At 47.2% G+C, this 15,273-nt stretch overlaps 1 protein-coding gene across 1 annotated transcript in view; it reads right to left on the bottom strand.

Moving 5' to 3' along the window:
- Positions 1–15,273, bottom strand: part of tnni3k (TNNI3 interacting kinase) — a 167,140-nt gene that overhangs the window by 77,184 nt on the left and 74,683 nt on the right. Inside the window, exons 11-17 of the mRNA XM_072273253.1 lie at positions 13,819–13,923; positions 13,620–13,714; positions 8,116–8,265; positions 7,006–7,092; positions 5,028–5,084; positions 3,618–3,710; positions 3,480–3,537 (exon numbers count right to left, since the gene is read on the bottom strand). Of these exons, the coding sequence (XP_072129354.1) occupies positions 3,480–3,537; positions 3,618–3,710; positions 5,028–5,084; positions 7,006–7,092; positions 8,116–8,265; positions 13,620–13,714; positions 13,819–13,923 (645 nt within the window). The remainder of the gene's footprint in view (positions 1–3,479; positions 3,538–3,617; positions 3,711–5,027; positions 5,085–7,005; positions 7,093–8,115; positions 8,266–13,619; positions 13,715–13,818; positions 13,924–15,273) is intronic.

The raw sequence follows: 15,273 nt of genomic DNA on the forward strand, positions 1-15,273 counted from the left end.
TTAGGGGTCTGTTCTGGGACCCCTGCTCTTTGTGATTTTTATAAATGACCTGGATGAGGAAGTGGAAGGATGGGTTAGTAAATTTGCTGATGACACAAAGGTTTGGGGTGTTGTGGATAGTGTGGAGGGCTGTCAGAGGTTACAGTGGGGCATCAATAGGATGCAAAACTGGGCTGAGAAGTGGCAGATGGAGTTCAACCCAGATAAGTGTGGGGTGGTTCATTTTGGTAGGTCAAATATGATGGCAGAATATAGCATTAATGGCAAGACTCTTGGCAGTGTGAAGGATCAGAAGGATCCATAGAACACTCAAAGCTGCTATGGAGATTGACTCTGTGGTTAAGAAGGCATACAGTGCATTGGCCTTCATCAATTGTGGAATTGAGTTTAAGAGGCAAGAGGTAATGTTGCAGCTAGGACCCTGGTCAGACCCCACTTGGAGCACTGTGCTCAATTCTGGTTGCCCCACTACAGGAAGGACTTGGAAAGGGTGCAGAGGAGATTTACAAGGATGTTGCCTGGATTGGGGAGCATGCCTTATGAGAATAGAATATGAAAACTTGGCCTTTTCTCCTTGGAGCAACAGAGGATGAGAGGTGACCTGATTGAGGTGTATAAGATGATGAGAAGCATTGATCGTGTGGATAGTCAGAGGCTTTTCCCCAGGGCTGAAATGGCTAGCACAAGAGGGCATAGTTTTAAGGTGCTTGGAAGTTGGTACAGAGGAGATGTCAGGGGTAAATTTTTTTACGCAGAGTGCGTGGAATGGGCTGCCGGCGGCGGCGGTGGAGGCGGAAATGATAGAGTCTTTTAAGAGACTCCTGGATGTCTACATGGATCTTAGAAAAATAGGGGACTATGGGTAAAGTCTAGGTAGTTCTAAGAAAAGGACATGTACGGCACAGCTTTGTGGGTAGGTTTGTGCTGTAGGTTTTCTATGTTTCTATGTTCTACTTTAAAAATCTTTACTATCCACTTTTGGCCCACTGAGTCTTTGCTGGCGTTGGGATAGTGAGATAGTGATGGCACAACAATAACATCCTCTCCAGCTACTGGCACACCCCATCAATGAAAGATCACGATTAAATATTAGCTTTGCTTGTCACTTCTACATCAAAACTAATATGTCAGGGGATGGGAACCAGTATGATAGAGCTGAGGATGAGCCAGCAGGTTTACAAGTAGATGATGGGTGTAACATGAATGTAAGGAAGGACAAGCCAATGACTGGGTACAAATGCAGACAGAGCAAAGAGTTAAATTGTAACACAGAGGCAAAATTCAAAAGGGTGAAGAAAGCAGGGCTGAAGGTGCAGTATTTAAATGCATGCAGCATTTGGAATAATGTGGATGAACTCGTGGCGCAATTAGAGATTGGTCAGTATGATGTTGTGGGCATCACTGAGTCGTGGCTGAAAGAAGGCCATAGTTGGGAGCTTAATATCAAAGGATATACTTTGTATCGGAAGGACAGGCAGGAAGGCACAGTGATGGTGTGGCTCTGTTGGTAAGAGACGGAATTGCATCTTCAGAAAGAGGTGACATAGGGTCAGAGAATGGTGAATCTTTGTGGCTGGAGTTAAGAAATTACAAGGGTAAATAAAACAATATGGAAATCATGGCCTGCAAATAGTAGCCAAGATGTGGGGCTGAGATTGCAGAGGGAGCTGGGAAAGGCCTGTAATAAGGATAATGTCATAATCGTAATGGGGGACTTCAATATGCAAGGGAATTGGGAAAATTCAATACAGACTGCAATTTGAGGGGGAGTAACACAAGTTTCATGTATCAGTATTGCAATGGAATGAAGGGAATTACAGAGGCATGAGAGAGGAGCTTCCTCAGGCATTATGGGAATCATATATAGGCCTCAAAATAGTAGCGAAAATGTAGGGTTGAGGTTGCAAAGGTAACTAGAAAAGGCATGGAATAAAGGTAAGGACACAATTGTAATGGGAACTTCAATATGGAAGGGGATTGGGAATATCAGGTTGGCATTGGATCGCAAGAGAGCGAATTTGTTGAACGCCTGTGAGATGGCTTTTTAGAGCAGCTTGTGTGTGAGCCTACTCGGGGAAAGGTTACCTTAGATTGGGCTTGTGTAATAACCCAGATCTTATTAAGGAGCTTAAGATAAAGGAACCCTTAGGAGGCAGTGATCATAATATGATTGAATTCATCCTGCACTTTGAGAGGGAGAAGCATAACTCCCATGTATCAGCATTGCAATGGAATGAAGGAAATTACAGACGTACAAGAGGAGCTTGCCCAGGTGGAATGGAGGAGCACATTGGTGAGGATCATGGCAGAGCAGAGATGGCTGAGGTTTCTCAGAATAGTTCACAAGGTGCAACAAGGTGGAAAATTCAGAACTCAGAAGTGCAAAGGGACTTAGGAGTTCTCGGGCAAGACTCCCAGAGGTTAACTTACAGGTTGAGTCTGTGGTGAAGAAGGTACAAGCAATATTGGAATTTATTTCAAGGGGAATAGAATATAAAAGCAAAGAGATAATGCTGAGCCTTTATGAGACACTAGTCAGGCCGCACTCAGAGTATTGTCAACTGTTTAAGGCCACATATCTCAGAAAGGATGTGCTGTCATTGGAGAGAGTCCAGAAGAGGTTCACGAAGATGATTCTGGGAATGAAGGGGTTAACACGAGGAGTATTTGGCAGCTTTGGGGCTGCCTCACTGGAATTTAGAAGAATGTGGGGGGGGATCTCATTGAAGCCTACCGAATGTTGAAAGGACTATTTAAGGTGGATATGGAGAGGATATTTCCTGTGGTGGGGGTATCCAGAACTGGAGGGCACAGCCTCAAAGCTGAGGGGTAACCTTTCAGAACAGAGATAAGGAGGAGATTTTTTAGTAGTGAATCTGTGGAATGCTCTGTCACAGAGTGCGGTGGAGGTCAAGTCCGTGGGTATATTTAAGGCAGAAGTTGATAGTTTCTTGATTGGTCAGGGCATCAAAGGATATGGCAAGAAGGCAGGTATATAGGTGTATGGGTTGAATGGGATCGGGGATCAACCATGATAGAATGGTGGAGCAGACGCGATGGCTGAATGGCCTAATTCTGCTCCTATGTCTCATGGTGTTGTGGAAACATCGAAACATATACGAAATGTGTTGTTTCCATTAACAACCACCAGAGTTCGAGGATGTGCTGGGAGCACTCCGAAAGTCTCACCATGCCTCTGGTGCCCACAACTTACTAACCCTAACCCGTACGTTTATGCACTGGGGGGTGAGACCAGAGCACCCAGAGGAGACCCATGGGGCCTGAGAGAGAACGTACAAACTCCTTACAGACAACGGCAGGAACTGAACTCTGATTGGTGATGGCTGGTGCTGTAACGCAATTGTGCTAACCACACCATTACTATGTTGTCCATACACAACGACTATCAATACCACGGACAATGGCTGTCTGAGATCGTTCACTGGCCCACAACGTTGCTTCTTTAGGTGGCATCTCACCTTTTAATGGCAACAATTTTATTCCGGCACCTTCCTTTGTAAACCTTGCCGAAGGAACCTGGGGGACGGAGAGGAGACAACATATCAGTGTCACCTTCTACATAAGCCCCCTCCCTCCCTCCCACTGGCATTCCTGACCTGATCCGATGATTTCATGGAACTCGATATCAGACAGCTGTAGGTGGAAATGAGATGGGAGGCTGCTTCGAAGGAGCAGGATGTCTGCTTTCTCTGACAGGGAGAGAGACATGGGAGCAGAATTAGGTCTTTTGGCCGATCGAGTCTTCTTCACTATTCCATCATGGCTGATTTATTATCCCTCCCAACCCCATTCTACCGCCTTCTCCCTGTCACCTTTGACGCATTGACTAATCAAAAATCTATCGACCTCTGCTTTAAAGAACCCCAATAATGCGGCCTCCACAGCCATCCATAGCAATGAATTCCAGATTCACTACCCTCTGGCTAAAGAAACTCCTCCTCAATCCCTGCTCTACAGGATGTCACTCTAGCCTGAATTGGTGTCCTCTGGTCCTAGACTGCCCCACTATGGGGAACATCCTCTCCACAGTCACTCTATCTAGGTCTTTCAATATTCAATAGGTTTCAACTAGATCATAAAATATTGAAAGGTACCGCGAAATGCATCATTTACGTCAACAACCAACACAATCTGAGGATGTGCTGGAGGCTCAGTGAATGTGCTCACTCTGCGTCTGGTGCCAACACAGCATGCCCACAACTCACTAGCCCTGACCCGTATGTCTGGAATGTGGGAGGAACCATCTACATCCACTCTCTCTAGGCCCTTCAATATTTGATAGGTTTCAATGAGATCCCTCCTCATTCTTCTAAACTCCAGCAAGTACAGGCCCGGAGCCATAAGTCGCTCCTCATACGTTAATGCTATCATTCTCATTTCTCGTGAACCTAAGAGGTGAAGGGAGGAGACTCTGGCATGAAACAGTCAATTTCAACTCCCTATGTTTCTATAAATCAGCAGTGCAGCAGATGGTGCTCATTGTCGCAGAGAGCCGGGTTCAATCCCGACTGTCTGTCTGGAGTTTGCACGTTCTCCATGTGACTGTGTGATTTTCTCCGGGTGCTCTGATTCCCCCCCGTATGCAAAGACGTGGGTTAATTGTTCGTTGTAAATTATCCCCAGTGTGTGGGTGAAGTATGGAATCTGGGGGTAGTTGATGGGAATGAGGGGAAGGGTAAAATGAGGAAAACAAGAGATTCTGCAGATGCTGGCGATATTGAGCAATGCCAGGGGAACTCAACGGGTCGGACAGCATCTACGGAAATGAATAAACAGTCGACACTTCGAGCCGAGACCCTTCTTCAGGAATAAAATGGGATCAGTGTCGGACTGATCAGTAGATCAGTGCGATGGTCATCACGGACTCAATGAGTCGGTAGGTCGGTTTTTGTGCTGAGTGACTCTGAAACAAGAGGCATGAAATTCCAGTGGAGGACGGGAGTCTGTAATGTGTTCGTTACCACGGTGACTGAGAGACCGCGATACACAAACCTCACTCCACTCACCTTTCGTCATGCTCTTGATCTTCCCGAGCGGTGATGGAACGGAGACGTAGGAGCCGTCTGCAAGAGAGAGGAGGCTGGTTTTACACCAAATGCATGGACTCAAATAGTCCACTCAGCCTGACTCCTCCATCCCTGAAACTCCTCCTGTCCCACCCACCTCTCCTCCCTCCAGCTTCCGTGCCCGTATAATCCAAGCCCTCCAGTTTGGAATACATCCTGAACCTTTCCCTTGGAAGTTGCAGGAAAAGTTGATGAAATTGACTAGCTCAGTGTGGGTGCAGGAAGAAGCAGCATTGCAGTCATCAATATAGTGTAGGAAGTGTTGGGCAGCGATACCAGTGTAGGCTTGGAACATGGACTGTTCTACGTAGTTTTCCCTCCAACTTCCACCCTGCCCTCAAATTTACTTGGTCTATTTCTGACACCTCTCTCCCTTATTCAATCTATCTCCATCTCTGGAGACAGTCTGCCTTTCTACTGATATCTTTTATAAAACCACTGACACTCACAGCTATCCTGACTATACCTTTTCCCACCCTGTTACTTGTAAAACTTTCATTCCCTTTTCTCAGTCCCTGTCTCCACCGCATCTGCTTTCAGGATAAGGCTGTCCATTCCAGAACAGCTCAAAGAAAGAGGCTCCCCTTCCTCCACCATCAATGCTGCCCTCATCCGCATCTCTTCCTTTTTGTACACATCTGTCCTCACCCCATCCTCCTGCCACGCTATCAAAGATAGGGTTCCTCTTGTCCTCACCTACCACCCCACAAAACTCTGCATCCACCACAAAATTCTCCCTAACTTCCGCCATCTCCAGTCCCCCGCCCCTTCCCTTTCTTCCATGGTCTTCTGTTCTCTCATTTCAGATTTCCCTTTCTCCAGCCCTTTCTTTTCCACTGATCAACTTCCCAGCTCTTTACTTCACCCCTCTTCTTCGTCCGGTTTCACCTGTCATTTGCACCTTGTATTTCTTCCTCCCCTCCCCCCTTATTCTGACTTCTTCCCTCTTCCTTTCCAGTCCTGATGAAGAGTATTGACTTGAAACGTTGCCTGTTTATTCCATCCATAGATGCTGCCTGACACGCTCAGCTCCTCCAGCACATTGTGTGCATTGCCCTAGATTTCCACAAGCTGTAGTATTTGGGGTGTCTCTGATCTGATACTGATTTTGTGTTGCCCTGTGAGCTGGTCAAATTCGCCCACATCTAGCCCACAGTTCTACAAATCTCTCCTATCCATGCACTTATCTAGATAGCTTTTCAATATTGCTAACGTGTCCACAATTTTCTACAGATGTACCATGGAGAGCATCTGACTGAGTGCATCACCATCTCATATGGAAGGGCAACCGAAAAGGATCGGAAAAAGCTGCAGTAAGTTGCAAACTCAGCCTGTTCCATCGTGGGCACTAGTCTCCCCAGCATTGAGGACACCTTCAAATGGTGAGGCCTCAAAAAGGTGGCATCCTTCAATTAAAGTCCACCAGCACCCAGGTCATGCCCTCTTCTCATTGCTATCAACAGGGAGGAGGTACAGGAGCCTGAAGACACACACTCAATGTTTCAGAAACAGCTCCTTCCCCCCCACCATCAGATTTCTGAACAGACAATGAACCCATGAACATTACCTCACTACTTTTTTCTTTATTTGCTCTCTTTTTGCAATACTTGTCTAATTTATATATTAAATAAGTATTAATTTACATATATTGTTATTATGCATTGCAATGTACTCCTGCCCCAAAACAAATTTCATGACATATGCTAGATCTGATTCTGATTCTGCCAGCTCATTCCAATATGAACCAGCTTCTGTTTTTGTGAGAGAGAATCACAGACAGAGAGCAGAAAACACTGACACAAATGTTGAGGTGAATTCTGACCCAGTTCATTGAGAACTGGAATGATACCAGTGATGCAGAGGCTGTGAAATGAGAATGATCTGTGTTTCTGGGGAGGAGGCTTTCTGCCTGACTCACCTCCTCCAGGCTGCGAGTACTCATTGCAGGGAGATTCATCCTGTGGTCGTTTATAATGTTTCAGCAAGGTCACAATAGCATCATGGCCTAGAGATCGAACAGCAGCGTTAGCTGTGAAATTCCCCAATCCACAATGGCATTACACTGAAACACCACTGACCCTCCCTCAGTACCACCCCTCCCTCAGTGTGACCCTCCCTCAGTACCACCCCTCCCACAGTGTGACCCTCCCTCAGTACCACCCTCCCACAGTGTGACCCTCCCTCAGTGTGACCCTCTTTCAGTACCGCCCCTCCCACAGTGTGACTCTCCCTCAGTACCGCCCCTCCCAGTGTGACCCTCCCTCAGTACCGCCCCTCCCACAGTGTGACCCTCCCGCAGTACCACCCCCCCCACAGTGTGACCCTCCCTCAGTACCACCCCTCCCACAGTGTGACCCCTGCTGAATACCACCCCTCCCACAGTGTGACCCTCCCTCAGTACCACCCCTCCCTCAGTGTGACCCTTCCTCAGTACCACCCCTCCCACAGTGTGACCCTCCCTCAGTACCACCTCTCCCTCAGTACCACCCCTCCCACAGTGTGACCCTCCCTCATTACCACCCCTCCCTCAGTGTGACCCTCCCTCAGTACTACCCCTCCCACAGTGTGACCCCCGCTGAATACCACCCCTCCCAGTGTGACCCTCCCTCAGTACCACCCCTCCCACAGTGTGACCTCTGCTGAATACCACCCCTCCCAGTGTGACCCTCCCTCAGTACCACCCCTCCCTCAGTGTGACCCTCCCTCAGTACCACCTCTCCCTCAGTGTGACCCTCCCTCAGTACCACCCCTCCCACAGTGTGACCCCCGCTGAATACCACCCCTCCCACAGTGTGACCCCTCCCAATACCACCCAACCACAGGATGACCCTTCCCCAGTACCAACCGTCCCACAGTATGACCGCCCTCAATACCACCCTCCCTCAGTACCACCCCTCCAATGTGTGACCCTCCCTCAGTACCACCTCTTTGCACTGGGGTTGCCCACGTCTTTGAATCACTCATGTCAGCCTCTAGCTCAACTTCTCCCTACTGTAGCCGCTAACGGTCTCTCCTGGTAGTGACTCACCTTTCTCGTACGCCCACATCAGGCACGTCTGCTCGTCCTTCTCCCCGCTGGAGCGACTGGGGTCAGACGCCACCAGGTTCATGTCGGCCCCTCTGTCCAGCAGGAACTGTACCAGCCGGATATGGCCATGGTAGCAGGCACTGTGCAACCCTGGTGTGGATTGAGATCAGGGACATCAGTGACTCTCAGAGAAGCCAGCACAGCCATCTACTCTCCAGTCTATTGGATGTTACCCCTCATATTACACAGCAATGTACTTGCGTTTTCAGTGAACAGTGCAGGGAGCTGATAGATAGATAGATAAATAGATGGATGGATTGATACTTTATTCAGCCCAAAGAAAATTACAGCGTCATGGTAGCATTACATGTGCATAAATATACAAATATTAGAAGATAAGAAAGAATAAAGAAACAATAAGTTGCCTTAAACAGTCTAACAAGGAGGGTCTGATCACATCCCAAGCTATAGGCTGACTCATTATAGAACCTAATGGACAAGGGTAAGAATGACCTCATATAGCACTCTTCGGAATCAAAATCAAAATCTTTTGACTGGTGGAAAGTATAGGGGGATGCCAGAGGTAGTAGTTTTGCACAGAGAGTGGTGGGAGCACAGAACGTTGTGGTAGAGGAGACATTTAAGAGACTCGTAGATAGGCACATGGATGATAGCAAAATGGAGGATTATGCAGGAGAGAATGATTGGATTGATTTTTAAAAGGTCAGAACAATACTGTGGGCTGAAGGGTCTGTACTGTGCTGTAGTGTTCTTTTCTGTGATCCAAGGGAATGCAGGAAGTGGAGATTACAGGGATTGTGGGAAACAGGGTCCAGAGCGAGCAATAGCAAGTCCAGGGGTACGACAGATATCACAGGGATATCAGTAACGTAGCGGCGAGCTTAACACTTTACAGCGTTAGCAACCTGGGTCAATTCCCATTGCTGTCTGTGAAGAGTTTGCATGTTCTCCTCCTGACTGTATGGGTTTCCACTGGGTGCTCTCGTTTCCTTCCTTATCCGAAGACATAGTGGTTAGTACATTGATTGGACATGTGGATGTAATTGGTCAGTGCAGGTTCATTGGACCAGATGGACCTGTTACCACACTGTATTTCTAAATGAACATTTAAAATAATATTACCTGCTGGGTAAGGAGAAAAGGAAGTTTGTGGAGGTACACAGCCGAGGCTCTGTCAGAGTGCAGAATAGCATAGACATTCCACCTCAGGCCAATGGCAATCAGGCTTTAGACGATCTGAGCAACGGGATCAATGTGCATGAAACAGCGCACCCTAACGCCTTCACTGTCGTCTTGGGGAATTTTAACCAGGCCAGTCTGGAAAATGTCACTAACCAACTACCATCAACAGATCACTTGCAATACCTGAGGAAACAACACCTGGACCATTGCTACACCACCATTATATACTATTCCACACCCTCACTTCGGGAAGTCGGATCACCTGGCTGTACTTCTACTCCCTGAGTATAGGCAGAGACTGAAGACTGCAGCACCAGTAGTGAAGACCAAGAATGTATGGACAAGAGAAGCACAGGAGCACCTACAGGACTGCTTCGAATCGGTGGATTGGACTATATTCCGGGATTCATCTTCGAATCTGGATGAGTATGCTGTAGTTGTGCCTACAAAGACTTGACGTACATTCCCAAACCAAAAGCCGTGGATGAACCAGGAGGTACGTCATCTGCTGAAGGCCAGATCTGTGGCATTCAAGTCTGGCAACCCAGGCCTGTACCAGAAAACCAGGTATGATTTGTGGAGGGCTATTTCAAGGACAATGTGACAATTTTGAACAAGGTTGGAGGCAACATCGGATGTACGATAACTCCGACAGGGTTTACAAGACAATATTTCCTACAAAGAGAAACCCAATAGCATGAATGGCAGCGATGTTTCACTACCAGCTGAACGCAACGCCTTCTACGACCGCTTTGAAAAGGAGAACACAACTACAGCTGTGAAGATCCCTGCTGCACCTGACGACCCTGTGATCTCTGTCTCAGAGGCTGATATTAGACTGTCTTTAAAACCCTCGCAAGGCAGAAGACCCCGACAGAATACCCGGTAAAGCTCTGAAAACCTGTGCCAACCAACTAGTGGGAGTATTCAAAGACATTTTCCACCTCTCACTGCTACGGGCGGCAGTTCCCACTTCCTTCAAAAAGGCAACAATTATACCAGTAAACACAAAATACTCTGCAGATGCTGGGGTCAAAGCAACACTCACAACGCGCTGGAGGAACTCAGCAGGTCGGGCAGCATCCATGGAAACGTCGACTGATTGTTTCCACAGATGCTGCCCGAACTGTTGAGTTCCTCCAGCGCGTTGTGAATTATACCAGTGCCTAAGAAGGATAATGTGAGTTGCCCTAATGACTATTGACCCGTAGCACTCACGTTGACAGTCAGTGATGAAATGCTTTGAGAGGTTGGTCATTACTAGACTGAACTCCTGCCTCAGCAAGGACCTGGACCCATTGCAATTTGCCTATCGCCATAATAGGTCAACAGCAGATGCAATCTCAATGGCTCTTCACATGGCTTTAGACCACCTGGACAATACAAGCACCTATGTCAGGATGCTATTCATCGACTATAGCTCAGAATTTAACACTATCATTCCCACAATCCTGATTGAGAAGTTACAGAACCTGGGCCTCTGTACTTCCCTCTGCAATTGGATCCTCGACTTCCTAACCGGAAGACCACAACCTGTACGGGTTGGTGATAAAATATCCTCCTCGCTGATGATCAACACTGGTGCACCTCAGGAGTGTGTGCTTAGCCCACTGCTCTACTCTCTATATACTCATGTCTGTGTGGCTAGGCATAGCTCAAATACCATCTATAAATTTGCTGATGATACAACCATTGTTGGTAGAATCTCAGGTGGTGATGAGAGGGCGTACAGGAGTGAGATATACCAACTAGCGGAGTGGTGCCGCAGCAACAACCTTGTACTTAAATGTCAGTAAAACGAAAGAGTTGATTGTGGATTTCAGGAAGGGTAAGATGAATGACACATACCAATCCTCAGAGGGATCAGAAGTGGAGAGAGTGAGCAGCTTCAAGTTCCTGGGTGTCAAGATCTCTGAGGATCTAACCTGGTCCCGACATATCGATGTAGTTATAAAGGTGGCAAGACAGTGACTATACTTCATTAGGAGTTTGAAGAGATTTGGCATGTCAACAGATACACTTAAAAACTTTTATAGATGTACCATGGAGAGCATTCTGACAGGCTGCATCAGTGTCTGGTATGGAGGGGCTACTGCACAGGACCGAAAGAAGCTGCAGAAGTTTGTAAATATAGTCGGCTCCATTTTGGGTACCAGCCTACAAAGTACCCAGGACATCTTCAGGGAGCTGTGTCTCAGAAAGGCAGCATCCATTATTAAGGACCTCCAGCACCCTGAGATGCCCGTTTCTCACTGTTACCATCAGGTAGGAGGTACAGAAGCCTGAAGGCTCACACTCAGTGATTCAGGAACAGCTTCTTCCCTACTGCAATTTATTAATTTATTTTTCTTCTATATAATTTATTGCATTGAACTGCTGCTGCTAAGTTAACAAATTTTACAACACATGCCAGTGACAATAAACCTGATTCTAAATGTAGGGGCCACATAAAAAGAAATTAGGAGAGCAAAGAGGACCGAAATATCACTACCTGGTAAGATTAAGAAAAGTCCTGAAGCATCTATGTTTCATTTTTCAGGTATGTAAGAGGGAAAAAGGTTTAGGAAACCGGAATGAGATAGGGACTTTGAGGAATACAAAGGCATCAGGAGAGAATTTAAAACAGGGCATCAGAGAATCAGGCCCTCTAATGTTTGCTCTGTGCTGCCCTCCAGTGTTCACTTAGTGGAAGGACAAGCTGGACTAGGACAACATACATAGAACATTAGAATAGTACAGCACAGTACAGGCCCTTCGGTCCACAATGTTGTGCCGACCCTCAAACCCTGCCTCCCCAGCAATCTAATAACAAGAGAAAATGTTCAGATGCTGGAAATCCAAGCAACACGCTCGAAATGCTGGAGGAACTCAGCAAGCCAGGCAGCATCTATGGAAAAGAGTACAGTCGACATTTCAGGTCAACTGTACTCTTTTCCTAGATGTTGCCTGACCTGCTGAGTTCCTCCAGCATTTTGTGTGTGTATACCATCAATCTAGTCATGTCACTCAGGGATGGGCTATATTATTATTATTTTTCTTTGTGACTATGTTTTTTTTCCTGTAACCATAACCATCTGTGCTATTTGTACTGTGGGCTCTGGGCTGTTAGTAATGTGTTTGGCACCTTGGCCCCAAAGGAACACTGTTATATTTGGCTACATTCATGTGTGGCTGAATGACAATTAAACTTGAATTTGAGGATGAGTTAGAGTGGCTTTGAAATATCCTTGGTGGGGAGAATTGAGAATCCCGAGGTATTTTATAAATTCATTAAAAAACAAGAGATTCACAAGGGACCACTCAAGGGGAAAGCCAAATGATGAAGGCGAGGGAAGGACATAAAGGAGAGGGAGATCAGGGAGGAGGTGCTGATACTCGAGGCTGTTGATATCAGGATGTGGTGGTTTTGCGTCCCTTGAAGAATGAAGTGGATAATTCCCCAGGGTCAGTGGGATCTATCCCAGGTTATTGAGAGAGGTGAGAGTGGAGACTGCAGGGGTGTTGACAGATCTTTGTCTCCCCTTTAGCGACAGCTTTGGCCCAGAGGGATGGAGGAAAACCAATGTTTTTGTTTTGTTAAAGAAAGGCAGTAGAATGAACCAGCAACAATATTTGGCTGGTGATTCTTAATGATTAGCGAGGAGGATTCCTCTAATTCTTAAGGATAAGATTTGCTCACATCTGGAAAAGCACAGACTTTTTAGAGATAAAATGCATGGCTTTGTGTGAGGAAGGTCATGTCTTACTCCTGAAACAGTTTAGTTGATGAGGTGATGAAGATGAGGACAGGACAGTGGATGTTGTTTATATGGACATTAGCAAGGCCAATCATGGAAGACTTGTCCGGAAGATCAACATCCATGGGGACTTGGTGGATTGGATTCAAACTTGACTTGGCCATAGAAGTAAGAGGGTCATGGTAAAGCATGTGATTCTGACTGAAGATCTAATACCGGTGGCGTTCTGCAAGGGACTCTGCTGTTTGTCTGGACGTCAATAAGTCTACATGTCCAAAACCAAGAGGGAGAAGCTTAGCGTGAGCAGGAAGACATTGAGTGAAGATCTGAGGTGGAATATTTTCCCCCTAGACAGGGGTTGGATTCTGGAACTTACTAACAGAGGGGGAAGCTGGAGGCAGAGTGTCTCACAGCATTAAACAAGCATCTGAATGACCAAGGCAGAGAAGAGTGCAGACCAAGTGCCGGAATGGGGTTGGTATGGGGTGGTGGTGGGAGGGATATGATGGGCCGAAGGGCATATCCATGTGCAGGACGACTCACTGACACCACAAATACTCTCACCAGTGTGTCCGTCCCTCCCCTGGTGGTTTATGCTCATGGCGTTCTGGTTGATCAGAAACTCCACCAGCTCGATGTTTTTGCCATAGGTGCAGGAGCTGCAGACAAAGAAGAGAAAGGATAGAAGCTCGGGTGGTCAGACTTGGGCTGCCGGAGAGAGGCTGAGGTGGAAGGCCGAAGGTTCTGGCCAAGCGACACCTACCTGTGGAAGGAGGTTTCACTGAAGATGTTCTCCTTGGTCAGGCTCTCTGTCCCCGAGAGACGGATCAGTTCAGTGGCCACTTCCATTTTGCCGTTGTAACAGGCCCTGAGGGATGAACAAACAGCAGCAGTCACTGCTCCACTCACACACTGCAAGGCCAAAACCAGCGGGCTATTCAGCCCCTAGATTTCCACCAGCCTCCCCAGCACCCAGGACACTGTCAAAAGGCGGTACCGATCATTAAGGACCCCCATCAGCCAGGACATGCCCTCTTCTCATTGTTATCATCAGGGAGGAGGTACAGGAGCCTGAAGACACAAACACGCAATGATTCAGGGACAGCTTTTTCCCTTCCATCAGATTTCTGAATGGACAATGAACCCATGAACACTACCTCAATACTTTTTCCTCCTCATTTTGCATTTAATTTACTTACTGTGATTTACAGTTTTTATTATATATTGTATGCACTGCTGCTGCAAAACAACAGATTTCATGACACACTGTATGCCAGTAATATTAACCCTGATTCTGATCCTGATCCGTCAACCATCACAGGGGACTTGAAGGTAGCTCAGCCCTTCTCCTTCGTGCTGGTGTTCTGGTTTCATACCAGACCCTTTCCGACCCCCACCTCCATGCTCCACCTCCTCCTCCCCATCCCTTGACCACCCCCCCCACCTCCCCATTCCCTCTGTCCTCCAGGTGGAACCCCTTTGCAATTCCTCATTGTAACTGCTGAAGGGGACATACCTGGGTCTCCAGCCTCCCCATTCAGAGTGGAGTTGGGAGGGGCTGCATCTCGCAGCAGAGACAGGAGGGGCCTTTAACCCAAGAGGGCCCCCAGAGCCCCTCTTGATTACCAGCTCTTGGGAATGAAAGGTTTAACCTTCTGAGGAGCATTTGATAGCTCTGGGCTTGTACTCACTGGAGTTTAGAAGCATGGGGGGGGGGGTGGAATCGCACTGAAATCTATTGAATATTGAAAGGCCTAGATAGAGTGGATGTGGAGAGGATGTTGCGGACAGTGGGGGAGTCTAGGACCAGAAAGCACAGCCTCAGAATACAGGGACATCCTTTTAGAACAGAAATTAAGAGGAATTTCTTCTGGCAAAAGTTGGCAAATCTGTGGAATTCAATGCCATTGATGGCTGTGGAGGCTAAATCATTGGGTATATTTACAGTGGAAGTTGGCACGTTCTTGGTTAGTGAGGGCATCAAAGGTTACTGAGGAAGGCAGGAAAATGGGGTTGAGAGGGATAGCACGATTGAAAGGGCCAAATGGCCTAATGTCTTACGGTATTAACACCGAGCAGTCTCAGCTTTGACCTTCAGCGCAGTGATAATTTTGTGGGATGAGATTCTTTTGTGGGAGAAGGGGCTTCCTGCCGGCTGGAATGAGCTCCAACTTGTCCTGGATCAGACCGAGGGTCTGAGACCCTTCCGACTTGTTAA

Source organism: Mobula birostris, chromosome 12 (assembly GCF_030028105.1).
Source record: "Mobula birostris isolate sMobBir1 chromosome 12, sMobBir1.hap1, whole genome shotgun sequence".
In the NCBI taxonomy this organism is placed as follows: domain Eukaryota; kingdom Metazoa; phylum Chordata; class Chondrichthyes; order Myliobatiformes; family Myliobatidae; genus Mobula; species Mobula birostris.